The following is an 18,125-nucleotide window of genomic DNA, read 5'->3' on the forward strand; positions in this document are numbered from 1 at the left end:
GGTTTTGTCATTTTGAGCAGCTACCATCTATTTAGGTTCTAAAATAAAAGAGGGGACAAGTATTTTTTTCATTTATTTCTTTATTTAGGCTACTCCTAATTGTCAGGGTTGTACAAGTTAGATATTTCAGAGACACTTTTATTTATTTTATTTCACATTTACATAGGTAGAAAGCTAACATTCCTTCCACTTTTTATTGTAAAGAACCCAAACTGTGTTGTTTGGTTTGGGTTTAAGTCCAGACTGTAGTCTCTGGCAGACAGAGTGGAAATGTAAATGTGTGATGGACTTTACATAAAGAAAGTTAACATTCTTTGCATTCCTGTGACAAACCCAGATATGGCTGTTTGGTTTGCTTTTACTGTACATCCGGACTCTTTTTTCCGGCAGGAAGGTGTGGGCATAACAAACTGTGAACATTCCTCGCATTGTTTCAAATGAAGTACAATTTTTGCTACCATCCTGTGGTGGTGTTTTGTAGTCATGCGATTTGTATTAGGCCTATACTATCATATGACATTGCATATAAAGTTTCTAACATAATAGCTTGAACTACTTTTTCTGAGTAATTTTAGTTAACAAGTTTAGTTTTCTGACAACTAATGATACTAAATTCCTGCTAAGTATCCTCATTCAGCGGCCAGCTTCATTGTAGTGCCAAAATCATACAGCAGGGGTCGTTACTGCATCAGCCAGGCACGAGTCATCCTGCGCTCTGTTCTCATTCTCGCGATAGTTCCGTGTTTCCACCGGCGGCGACATTCAGAGGAGATGGCGGCCAGAGGTGGTTTTCAGTCGGCACCGACGGGAGGTGGTGGCGGAGGAATGGGACCTGGACCCCCGGTACCGGGTGGAGGACCAGGCATGGGCCCTGGGACTCCTTCTGGAAGGATGGGGCCCTCTTCGGCCGCGCAAAATCACATGTACCGCTCCCCGATGCCCGGGCCTGGATACCCGGTAAGACATCACTCCATCTTTGCTGCTGACGCGTTAGCCTGCCCGCAAGAACAAAGCCTGTTACCGTTGCTTTGTCAGAGGGGGCTAAGTTAACTAACGTTGCCGACGCGGGCCACATCCTAAACTAGCTATTGGCCCTGCGAAAATATGGCTACTTTTCTGAAATGCTTAGTTTGGCCTCGCTAACCAGTCAGTTTGTTTGACGATCAGAGTTTCTTCGTGGTTTGAATTGGCTAACCCTCCCGCCGGCTAACATTAGTTAGTTACGGTAGCCAATTAGCTTAGCCTGCTAGCTTCGCTAACTTGCTATTCGCTCAGTTCTTTGGCTGAAATAACGTTATAGGACTTTGAATAGTTACAAATAGAGTTGTGAAGAGAGCTTGTATATATTTTCCTAGACAGAGTAAATGTTTTCGTGCACGGCAGCAACATAGTAAAGTTCGATGCTACATGGACTAGCGTGCCCTGTCCTCCCCAATGGATAGACTGCGCCCTGGCTGGATAATGAACTGCTTCTTATTGCACGCCAGCTGCTGTTTTCCAGCTGAGAGGCAACGCCAGTATCTGCTTTTGTTAAAGTTTTTGCCTGTTTGTCAGAGTTGTCTGGCTGGTATACTGTTTGAAGTACCCAGTGAAGATACCCACCTAACAAAATTGGACACAGTATAGAAATTTTGTGTAGAGCTTTCAAACTTTTAGTGGGAGGACATATTATGGAACGTGTAAGCTGTTAGACCAGGGACCCCCATATGAGGATGGCTTTTTTTTTTTAAGATAATGCTCCTCATTTTTAAGTTAGATTAAATTATTAGGGCTTCAAACTAATTCCACTTTGAGAACTATTAGCATAGCTCAACTAAACATTAAAATCCCTGTTAAGTAGAGGTTTTATATTACAATCAACCTTTCCACTTGTCAAAACTGTAACTGTCACTCTTAAATATGATAAATAAGACTGCCACATCTTTGCCTTACATTAATCTTGTCTTTGTAAGAAGTACTGATGCAGTCGAATTGATGGTACTAAAACGTTGATTCACTTTTCATCTGTCCATAGCACTGGCATTCAGAAACATTTCTCTGAAAGGATGTTCCATCTTTTTTCTCCAGTGTCCTTGACTGCTTTCACACATACAAGAGTCAAGCAGGCTTTCAATATAATCTACACTATAATCAAGGAAGCCTCATGCTCTGAATACTGCAGAATGCTGGAGAACTCCAATTGTACTCTGGAAACCAAGGTTGTACTGATGTAGGTGTGACTGTAAAGAGTACTAAATGATGAAATCTCTTTTCTTCCCACGCTGCACTATTTAGTTCATTTTTCAACCTTAATAGTTTTCTATCTTGTTTTGTTTGGGTATGCACATTTTGATTGGGACCAAAATACTTTTCAAGATTCTTTCAAAATGAAGGAATCTTACTCAAATTGCTTCACTCATAAAAAGCGATTCATATCATCATCCGTTTTTCTTGTCATACATTTTTTTAGAACTTTAAAATTGTTCAAAGAAAAGTGATTTTGTTAAAAAAAACAAAAAAAACATAGATGTCAGTGTGCAGGATTTACTGAGTTTGAGTATGATGAACGGTTTTCACCAATATTGTACTTGATTCATGGACCAAAGATTACCTGGAGCTCTAAAACACCTTGTTTACAAATCCTATTCTGGACGCCCTTCTCTTAAGCAATTGATTGCAGCCTCTGCTATTTGGAAATTGCAGAAGTTCATATTACAATTTAGATTTATTTTTTTTTTCAATTAATTGTTCATCTCTAACGACAGTGACATCCAGTGGTCTTCATAATTCGGGAGATAAGGAGTCATACAAATGAATATATTTGCGAACCTGCTCAGCTAGTCTCGCTTGAATCTGTTCCATTGTCTTCACTATCGGCGGACCTCAACCGGATACAGGTAAGAGGAAATACGAAGTGGGCCAATCACAGTTCTTGCGGTTTTGTATCGGCAGCCTCTGCGAGCTACGCCGTAGGTTTGATGCAGCAGCATAAATTACACGTAAGATAATAACAACATAACTATATCAGATCATTAGAAAAAACTTGACAGCTGCAGGAACAACCTTTTAAATTGTTCGGTGGAACAATTTGGCTGATCACTGAAACTGCTTCAAAGACCACTGAAAATTCCATGGAGAGGTTGGCCATCATATTGCAGTATAGTCCACAATTTATTTCTGGTTCTCATTTCTATGATAACCCTAAGGAATCTGGGGTCAAGCCAATTATGGAAGCCAACTTTTTTGATCAGTTTGTTGATCCTATTTCTGTCATCGGCTATGATGTCCCCCCCACCCCCCCACCCCCCACAGCATAATAGTGGAGACTTACCAAAATGTTCTGATAAAAGCCATTTAAAAGTTTCCTACTCGCATCAAATGATCTATGATGAAAAATAACATGGATGGACATTGGTGTTCTCTTTCCAGTTCAGTTTATTATCCAAATAAACACCCAGGACAATCCCCACCTGTGGATCGCACCAACTAACAATACCTTCAACCTTTCCTTTTTATAAGCCAGGTCATTGCCATTAGATATAAAGCAGACGAGGGAAGAGTTTTCAGATTTTTTTTTTGCAAATGGCAGGACCCATGACTGCAGTCTGCTGTTTACAGTGTAAATAAAAACAGGGGTAACACAGTTCCCTCTGGCTCACCTGTTAAAATAGTGTCAGATCTTATTCTTCAGTCTTACACACGAGATGAGATAAAGTTAATCAATTTGTTCGCTAAAAGGTGTGACTGAATTCTATTAGAAGTTTATTCAAGTTTCTAGGCTTGGAGGACAGTGAAAAAGATTAAGCTTTTGATAACTACAGCACAATGGGGATAAAGGGGCTGTATTTTATTATATGGACATACAAAAGGAGAACACAGTGAAATAGGAAACCAGAGGGCAGCAGCTGGTTGTCTTTTTGGCAGAGTCTGGAGAAGACCAAGTGCAGTGGTGATGTATTTTTCTGGAGCAAATATGCAACTACTCATTAAAATGAGAAGACGTTTGAATCTACTTTGAACCTACTCGCTCAAAAAAATCTAATTTTGACAGTCTTCATTAAACATCCTTGATCACATACCTAAATAAATGTAGGAAAAGCTAACTTTATGTATTAGGGACTCTGTAAGCTATCTATCTGGGCTTACAAGGTAAAGTGGTGTGTGTGTGACCAAACTGGAGGCTTCTGCATGGAAAAGGCAGAGTGCATCTAGCCTTTATTGTTGGCAAGTCCATTTCTCTGTCACTCTTCCTCCCTCCCACCCTCCACCTGAGGCTGTGGAAAGAGAGAGCGTTTTGCCTTTGCTTCTCACATTAGAGAGCTTCACAACCACAGGACTGACTGCGCTGGAAGGAAAACTGAGATCATTGATTTGTCATTTATCAGCTGTTGTCATCCGCACTCATGCAGTCAGATACGCGAAGTCGTCTCTTTGAGTTCCTAGCGCATGGCTTGGTGAGTTGGCAGTGGTGGTTGTTGTGTGTTATTTGTTTGAAGGAGCCGACATGCAAATTATTGCTACCTCCTGTTGTACGAGTTGGCATGCAAATTGTAGATACCTCAAATGACACGATGGTTGGATTTGATGATAAAATGCACTATTTGTGAGTTTTTCAATGCAAACAGCACAGAGCTCTTGTGTGTAGCTGAATGATCAGCAGTGCAATTTTTTTTCTGCATATAAGGAGTGTCTTAATCGGTGAAAATAGGTTTTGTTTATTTCAGTGGCCATGCATTTAGTGTAGCCTTCAGTTTTCCGAGTAGTAGTTTGTCTCATATTACTTGTATTAGGCAATGCATTGCTAACTTTTTATTTTATGATCCCTTTTTCCAAACTAACACCTTTCACTGCATTTTTCTCCATGTGTTACTTCTCATTAAAGCAAACATAACCATTACATTTGGCCGCACCCTTAATGAATCGTGAAAATGAAAGGATGATGGAGTTCGATTTGCTGTTGTCCTCAAAACCCCTCAGAATGCTCTCGTCGCACACATTGACCTTGGAAAATGAATTTGCTTTACTGGAATGGAGGCGCTCTGAGCTTTTAGTGTTTTGAGCTTTATCCTCCACAATTGTTTCCACACAGATTCCTTTTACTGAGTCATGATTGTCAAGAGGGGTTGGCAATTGCTTAGTTGCTAAGGCAGTGTTTCCTTTACATCTGTAAATCTCCAGTCCCCCCCCCCACCCTTTTCTACCCCCCCCCCCCCCCCCCCAAAACAGGAAAATTGCCCCATAGCTACTGTAGAGTAAAGACAATGAAACCTCATCCCCTGCCTCATTGCTCAGCCTGCCCAAAAATTACAAGCGCAATTACAGTACAATTGTCAATATATAATGATATCAATATCCAAATTAGAGCCTGTAGAGAACACCTATTGGAACTGACCTGGAATGGGACCAGGAGCAAACCTGGGTCTCAGAATCAAATTTACCCTCATCCCCCACAACTAAAACCTCCACAGAAAACACTGTAAGGTGTATAATGGCAATGCACAGAACAAAGTCCTGCATTTTGAGCCAACCTGGGAAGGAAAATAGTAGGTTCCGACAAAGTTAATTTGAAATCGGCGAAATTTTTATGTAAGTAATCGACTATCTTTTGTGTCTGTAATTGAGGAGTCCATGACAGTCCTTTTCTGCCAGTTGCGCTCCAGACTCGAGGGCTGAATGCGTCCAGCTCTCCTGCTCCTATATGTGAACGGTTGTGACAAAAGGGCTGTGAAACGGAACGCGAACGCCCAGAAAACCTTTTTTTTTTTTTTTAAATAAAAGTTAAAGAGAAACTCAATATCAATCCTTTTTCCTCCTCCTATCCAGAGACCTGGCATGCCTCCCTCCAGCCGTATGACCCCGCAGGGCCCCGCCATGGGCCCCCCGGGGTATGGCAACAGCCCTGTGTCCCGTCCTGGGATGCCCGGCGTGATGGACCCGTCTCGCAAGAGGCCTGCCCCCCAGCAGATCCAGCAGGTCCAGCAGCAGAACCGCAACCAGCAGTAAGTTCTCACCTGGTAGAAGCTTTTAAGTGCCGTTTAACCTTGAATGGAAGATAAATATCTGACACTCAACCATAATTCAGCACATTTTTTTTTACAACAATCAACTGTTATGGGAGCGTAGTGGGATTCCAGTGGGTAAAGAACCAAAATTGGTATGCTGTTTGCGATGGCGACTGACTTATTGTGAATATGTGTTAATGCGATACTGCTATTCATTTGTGTGTGTGTAAACACATAAGCATAGCAGAGGGTAATCTAGAGACTGATGAGTGTAATTGCCTCCTTTTCCTTTTTGTGAAGACGTATAGAGCTGCTCTGACTCACACACTCAAACTCACCTTCTTTTTTTAATTATTTGTTTTTGCAGCACAAAGAAGAAGAAGATGGCTGATAAAATTCTACCTCAGAGGGTAAGTGTTAATCAAATTGCAGTCCATTGAAATCCATTAGGATGCTGGCCATGATTGTGTTGGAGATTACATTCGCAAGTGGAATTTTTCTTTTCCTTCACTGTAAAGATTGTTTTTAATAGACCAGTTTGTACAAGCTGGTAGGGTTAAAGGTACACAGATATCTCATCATACTATAAAGCAAGGAATCTGTCTGTATGTGTGGCCTTTGCATATCTCGAATTGTTCATCCAATCTACTTCTCTGTTCTACACTTGGTGGGTGTATTGCTGGGGACCCAAGGACGTGCAGTGTCTGATTGGACACGCGACACATTCAATATTAATAAACTTTGAATAAACAAGCGAACAGTGTTCTGTGCAGCAGTGGAGCTCAAAGCAAGCGACTGATAGCCTACGCCTATTGTGTGTTTTTTTTTTTTTTTTTGTGAATGGGCACTGCACTAGTCAACTTTTAATTTAAAACATCCCTCTTACATGATCATTCTATTGTCACTGGAATATTGTCTGTCACTATAGCCCTGATCCTTACACTTGTTATTATTTGCATGTAATTTTGGTGGTGTAGGAGTTTCAGCTTATTCTGCTGTTACACTCACTGGATGTTGCCATGTCCACTTAATACCTAAAATGTAAGAATACTACATATTGCATGATGAGTGCAGCAAAGGGGGTTTTCTCAGTTGTCCTGATGACTGGTATCTGTGTTCTGTCCCAGATCAGAGAACTGGTCCCAGAGTCTCAGGCTTACATGGATCTGCTTGCCTTCGAGAGGAAGCTGGACCAGACCATCATGCGCAAGAGGCTGGACATCCAGGAGGCCCTCAAGAGGCCCATTAAGGTAAGCCACTGCAGAGACCATTGCATTCCATTAAACTATTCACTCCTGCGCTTCCTCAATCACTCCTGATTACAGATCTGAAATTAAATTCATAGCTCTGTTGAGGTTTCTCCTTGCTCCCTATATCTGGCCATTTAAGAGTAATGTTATTAGGTGGGTGCTTTGTAATCCAAAGTGTCTTAAGGCCTTTACATCCGCAGTCATTTGACATTCGTACTTAATGCATACTCATGCATGCTAAAGACCTACATTTCCCACAGTCCTTGCGCGCATTGCCCACAGCTCAGTGTGAAATTGGCTCTTGCAGATAGGTATGCTTGTAGACGGATTGCTAGGTACGTGCAGACAGAAAATTTGTCTGGTGAGGACGTCCACAGAGGTCCGCTCAGGATCCGCATCTCTTTTTTGGACTATGAAACGGCCTTGACAGTACTGTGAGTGCATGCATTTTTAGAATGGGTGGTTATACAACAATGTAGGACCCTAACCCTGGCAGTATTTGGTGTCTAGACCGATATGGGTCTTTGAAGTCGGATACTGATACCAATATTTTTGTATCGAAGCTTCCAATGGCCATTAAATTTGAAAAAAATTACTAGTATTCAGTGTTTCCTCACAGAATTTTATTATTGGCAGGGTGGGACAGCCTCTGAAACAGCATTTAGACCATCACCTGTCACTAAAACTCTCCATTGAAACTCAGACTAATGAAATTCTTTGAGGGTTAGCAGCTCTTTAAGGCCGGTGACCCATCCCACGTATTCAATGGCAGGGAAATGGGATGGGATTAGGGCTTTAAATACAGAATTAATCTCTAAAAAACATTGTTTTTCATTAAGTGAATACATAAAATTAGAAGAAAATTTGCGTTTATTGCTGGTTTTATAAACTGTTTTTATGTCGCTGTGGTCAGGAGGAACCTCCATCATATTGGAGGTGAACGTCATGGCTGGCCGATATTCGATACTTAATTAAAGGCGATTATCTGCCCAGTGCGTCGACAAACGATATATTGGTCTAACCCTGCACAGGACCACCAGCCGGTGTTATCTGATGTTTGACTTGGGTGGTAATTTCTTTATGGATTGAAACAGAGCGGCAGTCTTGGGTATTTTACTGAGCATTAGTGTTTAGAAAACTAATTAATCCACCTGGGCTAATCATCAATGTAGATCTCAGGTCTTACTTGAATGACAGATAACACGCGAATCTAAAGTTTCTTTTGACTGATTGCTTTTTAGCAAAAGAGAAAGCTCCGCATCTTCATATCCAACACTTTCAACCCTGCGAAGCCGGATGCTGAGGATGGAGAAGGCACAGTTGCATCATGGGAGCTACGTGTGGAGGGGCGTCTGCTGGAAGATGTAAGCTTTATAATTGGAGTATTTTCTGGATTCATTTCCTGACAGTGTTTCCCCTGCATATTTATTTGTGGCGGCCCAAGGCAATATGAGATAGGCTCTCCAATATTTCAGTTCCCAAACTGAAATATATTAACAGTACTTGTGTGTACAGTCTGTTTGGCTGCTGACTAGTATGTGTGTTTCGCCCGCCCTATTCTTCCACCACTACAAATACCCAAAGAGCCTGTGGGAAACATTGCATCTTATCTCTATTTTCTTTTTTCCTTTTGACCTAAGAAAATACTCTATCATTGGATTTGATTTTTAAACCCTGCTTTATCCAAAACTGCTTGCGTTCATCCTTCTGATAACATGACAAAACAGAAACAATGGTTTCCTTTTCAGACGGCCGTGTCCAAGTATGAAGCCACCAAACAGAAGAGAAAGTTCTCCTCTTTCTTCAAGTCCCTGGTGATTGAGTTGGACAAGGACCTGTATGGTCCTGATAATCACCTTGTGGAAGTAAGATGATGCTCACTGAGTATAATTTTTTTTTTTTTTATGTATTTATAGATATAGGTAATTACCTGATTTTCCCCATTCGGGACCATTAAAGTTTAATCTTGTCTTATGGATTTGTTTGAATTTTCATGAGTAGAAGAATCCGTGTTAAGATTTTTTATACGTCACAACCATTTACTCTCTCATACTTTGAATAACATTATTATTATGATTCCAATTGTTTATTAGATTTATTTTTTTGTTGTTGTATAATTTAGTACACTTGCTTATTCCATTTTAGAATTCTTTATTAGAGTTTGGGTTTTGTAAATGTTCAGTTTATTGTTTACTGTGCCAAATTTTGATTTGTATTTGGGGACAGGGGCACAGAATCGTTAAATTAGAGTCATATGTTAATAGCTGAACAGCTGATTGTACAAGGGTGTAGGAGGGGGCAAAGCTTTATTTTAGTGTCACTTTATGCATTGTGTCTCAAGTGTGTGTTGCTGCGGTGACATTTTAATTTTTGTCCCAGATAATTGAAGTATATCAGACTATTAGACGTATCAATAAATGATATACCAGTTATTAAATATGCTTATTATGTTCTTTCAGTGGCATAGGACTGCCACCACCCAGGAGACTGATGGTTTCCAGGTGAAGAGGCCAGGTGATGTGGGTGTTCGCTGCACCGTCCTGCTCATGCTGGACTACCAGGTAAAAGCCCAGGGTTTACCTGTCAGTAGGCTCTGTGGTGCTGTTGCCCTTGAGTCATCCTTGGCTTGATTAGTGGAGAAGCTGAAAATTTTTTAAATCATCCACCAGTGGTAGCAAAATCATCCTCCGGCGGCAAACTCACCCTGCTTTGGTTGTTTAAGTCAAACCAAGCCCTTGTGTGGCACCACAATTTTCAAATGCTATGCTTTAGGCCTTGCTAAATTTGCACTATTGAGACATTTTCCAGCTTAGAAGGATGTATCGCAACCTAATCCCTCTTTTCTTTGCCTCACTGCTCTCCCTCTCTCTCCCACAACCCCCCTCCATCTCTATCATTCTCTGGCTCTGTCCCTAACAGCCTCCTCAGTTCAAGCTGGACCCCCGGCTGGCTCGTATGCTGGGAATCCACACCCAGACCAGGCCTGTCATCATTCAGGCACTGTGGCAGTACGTCAAGACCCACAAGCTCCAGGACCCCCACGAGCGCGAGTTCATCAACTGTGACAAATACCTGCAGCAGGTGCAGAGAGTCCTTTTGTCACATAACATTTGCCATTTGCCAAACCTTCCAACCCCAACATTTTGCATAAAGGATTAGTATTTTGATATCGAAGTACGGTGGCATGAGCCAGTTACTATATGTTAGCTAACATCATTGCTGGTGCGTTGCAGATAGCCAGTGATGACTACGTTATAAATACAACAGTGGTTTGAAGTGTGGGAAGGAGAGACTAGACCTCTAAACTTAACACTCAGCATTACGTATTTATTCTTGCAGCCAACCAGCCAACCTTCTTTCATCTTCTCTCATGTGCATCTTAATTTTTCTTTGGTCATTGGGTTGTCCACATAATAACCAAGCGATGGCTTTGTTTTGTAGATCTTTGAGACCCAGCGTATGAAGTTCTCTGAGATCCCGCAGCGCTTGCATGCTCTCCTGATGCCCCCAGAGCCCATCATCATCAACCATGTGATCAGGTAACTTGATTAAGACGGTATACAGGGTTCCCACGGTGGTGGAAGACCCAGGGAAGTCTTGGAATTTAAAAGTTAGGGTTTGCAGCAATCGTTGTATTGGATTGGACTCATGTAGTTTGGTTCTAGATAGCCACAGCGAGACCTGTGAGAGAAGTGTGTAATAAGAAATCCTTTCTGCCTCACTTATGAGCTCTTATTTTTATTAATTTTCCTTTCAGTTCTTTTTACATAATCATTCTATGCACACAGGAATATTGTAAGGACACTGTCTCTGACCCTTGGAGTCTTTATTATCGGTTGCTTTTAATGTTGGCGACCTAGGAATTGAAGCTTATTTCACTGTTGAATTAGTTGGCTAAATGCTTGTAGAATGTGAGTGTGATAGAACGGTATCTGTAAATGTCAATGTCAAACGCCTATACATCCTCCATCCTCGACCCGGTCACGATTTTGATTTCACCATCTGCCGCTTATGTGATGTGACCACATATTACCAAAACTTCCTGAAATGAAATATTGTTGGGATTTTATTTTTACAGTGTGGACCCTAATGACCAAAAGAAGACTGCCTGCTATGACATTGACGTGGAGGTGGACGACACACTGAAGACTCAGATGAACTCCTTCCTGCTGTCCACAGCCAGTCAGCAGGAAATAGCAGGCCTGGACAACAAGGTACAGACCCTGTCCCAACAGTCACTCACTGGCTTTGTACAGTTCTTACTGAATGGCTGTATTTATTGTGGATGTAATGACTTTGTTTTTCCAGTCAGGATTTAATTTGTTTTTGGACACTTGCCTGTGTAATGAAAGGGAGTTGTGTTTCCACAGCGGGAGTTGTGTTCCTGCTTCCTGCATTATTTCTTTGCTCTTTTATGTGTTGTCCCTGTCACATTCCTGGTGTGCTGCCTAATGTGGAGTAACCGGCTTTGTAATTGACCTTATTCACACGGCAGCCATTTTGAGATGATGGGAAACTCTTCCCAGAAGATTGACATTTATAAAACTAGCGAGGACTTCAGATAGACCCATTGGGTATCAAATTACATAACACAACTATAACATCTACTTGAATTTAGCAGGGAAGTTAGTAAGCTACTAGCTAGCTGCCTAGGCTAGACTGGTAGCTTGCAGTGATGAGCCAAATATATTAAAAGGTGATGCTATAGACATCTGAATTTTTGAGATCCATTTGTTTCTAATGTGTTTTTCAAAGGGGAACCTAGGAAATGCTAAATCTTTGAATGATGTGCATCTTGCAACAGTAGCTGTGCTGTACTCGCTCTTCCAGGTAAAGTTTCCCACCCAGAGTGTTCAAAATGGCCGCCGTGTGAATAAGTTCAATAGACACCATGCCTGGACATAGAGGAAGTATAGTTTTTGTCAAGTGGTTAGAAGTAGCACTTTGAGTTATTTTCCTATTAAATAGATTTGTGCCAAAGAGTAGTAACTTCTATTTTCTGTAACAATGTTACACATACTCCATTTTGACGTAATGTGAATGGGCAGTTTCTCCACCATACACTTGTTCCTTAGTCTGCCATGCTGAATATTTTTTCCCATTTTGCCAACCTGCTGAGGGCAATTTCAGACATATCTATTCGCTCAGATTCTTGTGTATCATTGCCTTTTAGCTAGCCAATTTCGAGGTCAGCCGGGTCTTCTTGACCTCCCACTAGCAGCCATTACCTTGGCTGTAATCACATCGATAAGACACAGAGCCGTTCCCCTGACCCGCTGTGTAGTCTCTGTTCTGAGACAAGTCACCAATGTAAATTGAGAGGGCTTGTTTATAATTTATAGGCGCCAGCGTTTTTGTTGTTTTATTTTGGGTTGAGTGAGAATTGCCGATATACACCCTGTTCCTGCCCGCTTGATATCAGATATCTTGTTGCACAGCTTCTCTTATTTTTCACAGCAGTTACAGTGTGTGTTGGCACTCAAGAGTCATCCTTTGTTGTCTTAGCTAGGCAAACTTGCATGCATAGATGACAGACACGCATCTATTATAACCAATAACCCAGAGTAAATATTGGAGACCCATCAGTGATTGAGCTGGTAATGAAGTCTAACAACGAGCCATTCAACCAGCTTGGCCTTGTGATTTTCATGACTGCAGTTATGAAACTCTTTTCTTGTCTTAATAACTCATGTCCATCGAGATTTTTAATTCTGTGAAACTGGTGTTATTATCACACTGTTGCTCTTTTGATTGTTTATCGGAAAGAAAATCTATCCTTAATCTGCAGTCTGAGTTCGTCTCCGTCTTGTTGTGATTTGCTAAACGTTCATAAGACCAGTGAGGAATGCTACATAGCTGTTTTATATAAATGATACTATTCATTTAAGGCCGCCCTGTCCACAAAATAAGGAAGGAATAAATAAGGAAGATTTTTCACCTAACCTAGAAAGCATGGCCACTGCTTCCAGCCAAGATTGAAGAGCCTACTTAAGACCAGGCTACTCTCTGTCCTCCCTCATGTAATAGATTAAATTCAACTAGTGCAGTGCCCTTCAAAACATGCTTGTTCAGAACGGGCCGATTGCTTGGCCTCTGGTATTGCTGCTTGTAGCTTTCTTGAGAACCGCTCATCCAAACAACTTCACACTCGACACTGTGCTTCCAGTCGCTTGCTTTGAGCCCCGCTGCTGTACAGAGCGCTGTTCGCTTGTTTATTCAAAGTTTATTAATATTGAACTTGTCGCATGTCCAATCTGACACTGCACGTCCTTGGGTCCCCAGCGATACAACTGCCAAGTGTGAAGTAGATCGGACGAACGGTTCTCGAGATGTGCGAAGGACACACATACAGACAGAGATTCCTTGCTTTATAGTATGATGAATCAAGTTCAAGTTCAAGCAGTAAACAAACTTGAACTTGGATTCAATGAATAACTCATTAATCATATTCAAGTAATAATTATTAAATTAAATCCCCATGACATTCCCTTCAATTGATGGCTCTTACCTGTTTGATTCTCCTCAGATCCATGAAACCATTGAGACCATCAACCAGCTGAAGACCCAGAGAGAGTTCATGCTGAGCTTCGCCAGAGATCCTCAGGGCTTTATCAATGACTGGCTGCAGTCACAGTGCAGAGACCTCAAGGTGAGGCCGCCGGTCATTCATTTCACCATTTCACTCTAGGTCCCATGTTGCTTCATTTCACTCTAGGTCCCATGTTGCTTCATTTCACTCTAGGTCCCATGTTGCTACCACTACTCTATAACTCTATAACATATGTATTTTTCTTATTCCCGCGGATAACTGGCCAAACGTAGATGATGCGACGTCACTACAATGGAGTTTAATATAAGAAGAGTTTTCAGCTTTCTAAAACATTAACGGTAAATGTCAGGTTTTGGTGTCAGTCCCTCAAAATCAAAGAGCGAGGTCTTCTTTCTAGACTGGTCATTCTGCACCAGTTCAGCAATCCGTCAGGGACAACTCCATAGTAGAAGAGGAAGAGATACCAACTTCTCCGCCAAGAGTACCATCAATAGACCAGAATGCAATGCAGTCGTAACACAGGTCATGTTTTGAGTAAGGGGCCCGACTCTCGCTTTTTTCAACTAGAAACTGTCTAGCTGTTACTTTACTATCATTATTACTCTCTTTACCTACACGCGAAACCCAACTGAATGCAACAAGTCCAAGCCAGTACTCTTGGTGTTGTTAAAGGGCATGCTGGGAAATGTAGGAAATCACTAACTAAAGTAGATAAGGCAGGTGGAGGAGGCAAAATCACACAGATTGATGATATATAGTAGTAAGAGTATCTGGGGGTAGAATTTGTTCCAGCAAAATGCGTAATGCGGACACAGATCCAAGGAAATACAGCCACATGACATGCATAACAGCCATTTTCAGGCCAAGTGCATGACATACAGCGATGTGATCCATAAAATTGGATCTTTTAGAATCAGACCTCAAAAGTCACATCAACATGACAAGCATAACCATGGCATTTCTGAGCCCGAGTCATTCTTTCCAGGTTTAGAAATGCCTTGAATCAGTGTTTGAGGTTAATACTGTTTGGTCAGCCCAGGGCATGCTGGGTCATGGTGACATTGGTTGGAATCCAGGGTTTTCCTGTAGGAAGAGTGGACTGCATTACATAAGCACCTAGAGCTGCAACTATTAATCGATTAGTTGTCAACTATTAAATTAATCGCAAACTATTTCGATAATAGTTTGATAATCGGTTTGAGTAATTTTTTAAGAAAAATAAGTCAGAATTCTCTGATTACAGCTTCTTAAATGTGAATATTTTCTGGTTTCTTTACTCCTCTGACAGTAAATTGAATATCTTTGGGTTGCTGACAAAACAAGACGTTTGAGGACGTCATCTTGGGCTTTGGGAAACACTGATCGACATTTTTCACCATTTTCTGACATTTTATAGACCAAACAACTAATCAATTAATCGAGAAAATAATCGACAATGAAAATAATCGTTAGTTGCAGCCCTATAAGCAGCCCAACCCCCCACCCCCACTCCAAATACAAGACTGCTCATGGTCATGTTCACTCGGGCATAACACAGGAAAGACAAAACATGAAGCATTTAGCCCCAGCGTGTCTTCCTAAAAGCAGGCTTGCCCTCCTCTGTCTGCGTTGGCCGCAGCGTCCCCTTGACCAGCTGCCATCCACCTGCAGTGTTTGTTCAAGTGGGATCCAACAACAAACAGGACTTGTAGTAGTGACGCAAGAAGATGAGACTCCAAAAGCCCACTGGCTGCCCTCACACTTAACGGCCTTGTCGACCTTATCGACAAGTGCGCTATTATGACGATGCGCTTGTCGCCACCGCTGTCCATGTCTGGATTCAACCACTTCGCTAAACGTTACTTATCTTACTAGGATAAGCGTACGCTCTTGGTTTCTCAGCTGCGGGATCAGTCAAGATGCCGCTTTGCAGTAGTGAATGTCTAATTATGTCTTCTCTCTCCGTTATCAGACCATGACAGATGTGGTCGGAAACCCAGAAGAGGAGCGAAGGGCAGAGTTCTATTTCCAGCCTTGGGCCCAGGAGGCGGTCTGTCGCTACTTCTACTCCAAGGTAATCTGTCTCTCCTCCTGCGTTTCTTCCCGTACTCTTCGTCTCTTATCACCTTATCATCTGCAATGTGTATAGCTTGCCTCTCAGGCATTTCGTCGGACAAACCTTATTTTATCATATCCGCAATTAATCCTTCCCAGTTTCTATCATGGTGTTATCTCTGATGATTAAACCTCCATCTCTCCATATGAAAATGGCTTCCAGGTCCAGCAGAGGCGACAGGAGCTGGAGCAGGCTCTTGGCATCAGGAATACCTAAAGAATTTGTTCGCAGCAGGCGCCAGGCAAATGAAGAGACGTGCTGTGCTTTTTGGAGACGACTAGTGTGTGCGTGTGTGTGTGGGATGTTCAAGTGAATACCCCCAGATTTTTTGACAAACCTAGAAAGACATAGATACTAGATGGCTTTACTGTTATATAGGATGTCAATTTTTTATCTTCACCCTGCAGCTGCAGCTCAACGTGTATTGCCGTTTGGTTGCTACTTCCTCTTTGTTATGATTTTCTTTTTCTTTCTTTTTTTTTTTGTCACACCAGAGCTCCTGGAGCACGATGGATTTTCTCTTGATTGTCTAAGCCTTACCTGAAAGCATTCCTTTCATTTTGGTAGATTGTGCCCCATACCCACACAAAAAGTACAGATTGTACACCTATGAAAAATAGTGGGCAGTTGCACCAGGCAACTTTTAATGTATTTTGTGCCCGGAACAAAAAATACCTTAAATCAGCTGGAATGTGTTGATTCTGCCATGGGTCTTTGTTTCCCCTTTTGGAAAGTAAATTTACATTTTACGCTCCCATTTTTGGCCCGCAAATACTTGCCCATGCAGTTTGATATTGATGGTGAATGTGTTTGTAATCAATCATGCTACATTGCTGTGGCTGTCAGTATGCCACTTTGTCATAAATTCTCATTGGTTTGTTTTGACGGTTTGTGCCACAGCCCCTTGTTCCAGAAAATCAGCCAAGTTTCAGAGCTTGACCATGGCAGAATATACACTGTTGTGACGAAGCAGTTTTGTATTGTTTAGGGTGCCATTCAGTATGAAGTTTTTCATGGGTATTTGGTTTTTTGTTAATGATCCCATTTGTTTTTTAAAAAATGAATTATATCAATACTTGTCTTGTTAACTAGTACAGAATACCAAGGAAGTAGCTAGTATGAGTACCTCTAGTCTATATAGTTTTGTAAATACTGAGCAGAAAAAAACCTGAAGATGGATGTGAAGTAAAGTTGTATCTGTTTTCCTGGCAGATCATTCTCTTAACTCTTTGTCTATGCTCAGATAGTTGAACCAATATTTATATTGATCGGCCCTCGCTCTTGGGAGCCCAGTGATTTAGCTCTCCACAACGCAGCGGTAGCAGTCACATCTGATGAACCAGTGCTCCGGAGGGCAAAATGCAGTCGGCACTAATGTCCTCTGTAAGCGGGGTCGGGTTGAATCATCTGCTTTTTAGGTTTGTGTATCTTAATTATGTGCAGAGAAGCCATATACACTTGAACAAGCTTGGTGCGTTGGTCGCTGATGAGGCCTAGCATATTTAAAGAATCTCAGCTTTTTCATACTCCGGTTGAAGACCTGTTAGCTTTTAGTTTGATGGATGTTTCCCTATTAAAGCTAAAGATAGATGCCCTGGCTGCAAATGCTGGTTGCATTCATTTCATGATTTTCAAGAATACACTAATGTGGTTTTTGGGGGTGGGGTGGGGTGGGGGGGTTGTAGATGACTGAAAATGATCTTGGGAACCACTAGGGTTTAAAAGAAAACACTGGGGGACTATTATAGTATTTGGATCTGCAGACTTTTTCATGGACCAAACCTATTTTTCTGTATGTTCTAATCTTATGTTATAATAAAGGATATCTAAAAGTTATTTCTGTGTGAGAGTTTCTGTCTCTGTAATATTCCTGTCTGTGCTTATAGTGTGTCTTTGGTACTCAATGGTGAGTTGATAGTGACCATATTGTACTTTATGGTATTTTTCTTACTGTGGTATCACGATAGTGAATGAGTAGAGGCAAATAAAGTGGGTAAACTATGACTTTCAGTTGGTGATCAACACAAGGGCACAAACAAATATCAGTTAATATTTTCAGGGAAGTGTGAATGTAGACATCTTCCCTTAAAAGGCCTCATTCTCCTATAACGTACATTAGTGTGACTCTACTAAACATGATATATATACTATCTATTTTGAGCTGGACTTGATAGTGAGTTTGTAATTACATATACTGTCATTATCACTATAAAATACTTAAGATGTTAATTACCGTGTAACTTTATGCT

At 41.4% G+C, this 18,125-nt stretch overlaps 1 protein-coding gene across 2 annotated transcripts; it reads left to right on the top strand.

Moving 5' to 3' along the window:
- Window positions 1-766: 766 nt before the first annotated feature.
- Window positions 767-17,659, top strand: smarcd1 (SWI/SNF related BAF chromatin remodeling complex subunit D1). 2 transcript variants are annotated; one of them, XM_071524604.1, is made up of 13 exons: window positions 767-957; window positions 5,803-5,978; window positions 6,349-6,391; window positions 7,109-7,231; window positions 8,473-8,595; window positions 8,980-9,096; window positions 9,691-9,792; window positions 10,151-10,312; window positions 10,673-10,770; window positions 11,310-11,445; window positions 13,758-13,880; window positions 15,733-15,834; window positions 16,039-17,658. In XM_071524604.1, the coding sequence occupies exons 1-13, from the start codon at window positions 772-774 to the stop codon at window positions 16,090-16,092; spliced, it is 1,545 nt and encodes a 514-aa protein (XP_071380705.1). In that variant the 5' UTR covers window positions 767-771; the 3' UTR covers window positions 16,093-17,658. The 2 variants fall into 2 exon arrangements, with proteins under 2 accessions (XP_071380705.1, XP_071380706.1); XM_071524605.1 differs by lacking the exon at window positions 13,758-13,880 and having other exon boundaries at window positions 16,039-17,659.
- The last annotated feature ends 466 nt before the right edge of the window (window positions 17,660-18,125 follow it).

Source organism: Centroberyx affinis, unplaced genomic scaffold (genome assembly GCF_046629955.1).
Source record: "Centroberyx affinis isolate AG114_WGS23_722 - 3 ecotype Tasmania unplaced genomic scaffold, CSIRO-AGI_Caff_v1 ptg001206l_1, whole genome shotgun sequence".
In the NCBI taxonomy this organism is placed as follows: domain Eukaryota; kingdom Metazoa; phylum Chordata; class Actinopteri; order Beryciformes; family Berycidae; genus Centroberyx; species Centroberyx affinis.

Bases quoted from the DNA above. Each gene is read 5' to 3' on its own strand.
- smarcd1 (XM_071524604.1), top strand. From the start codon at position 772: ATGGCGGCCAGAGGTGGTTTTCAGTCGGCACCGACGGGAGGTGGTGGC. The intron at 11,446-13,757 runs GTACAGACCCTG...GATTCTCCTCAG, and splicing joins TAGCAGGCCTGGACAACAAG to ATCCATGAAACCATTGAGAC. The intron at 13,881-15,732 runs GTGAGGCCGCCG...CTCCGTTATCAG, and splicing joins CACAGTGCAGAGACCTCAAG to ACCATGACAGATGTGGTCGG.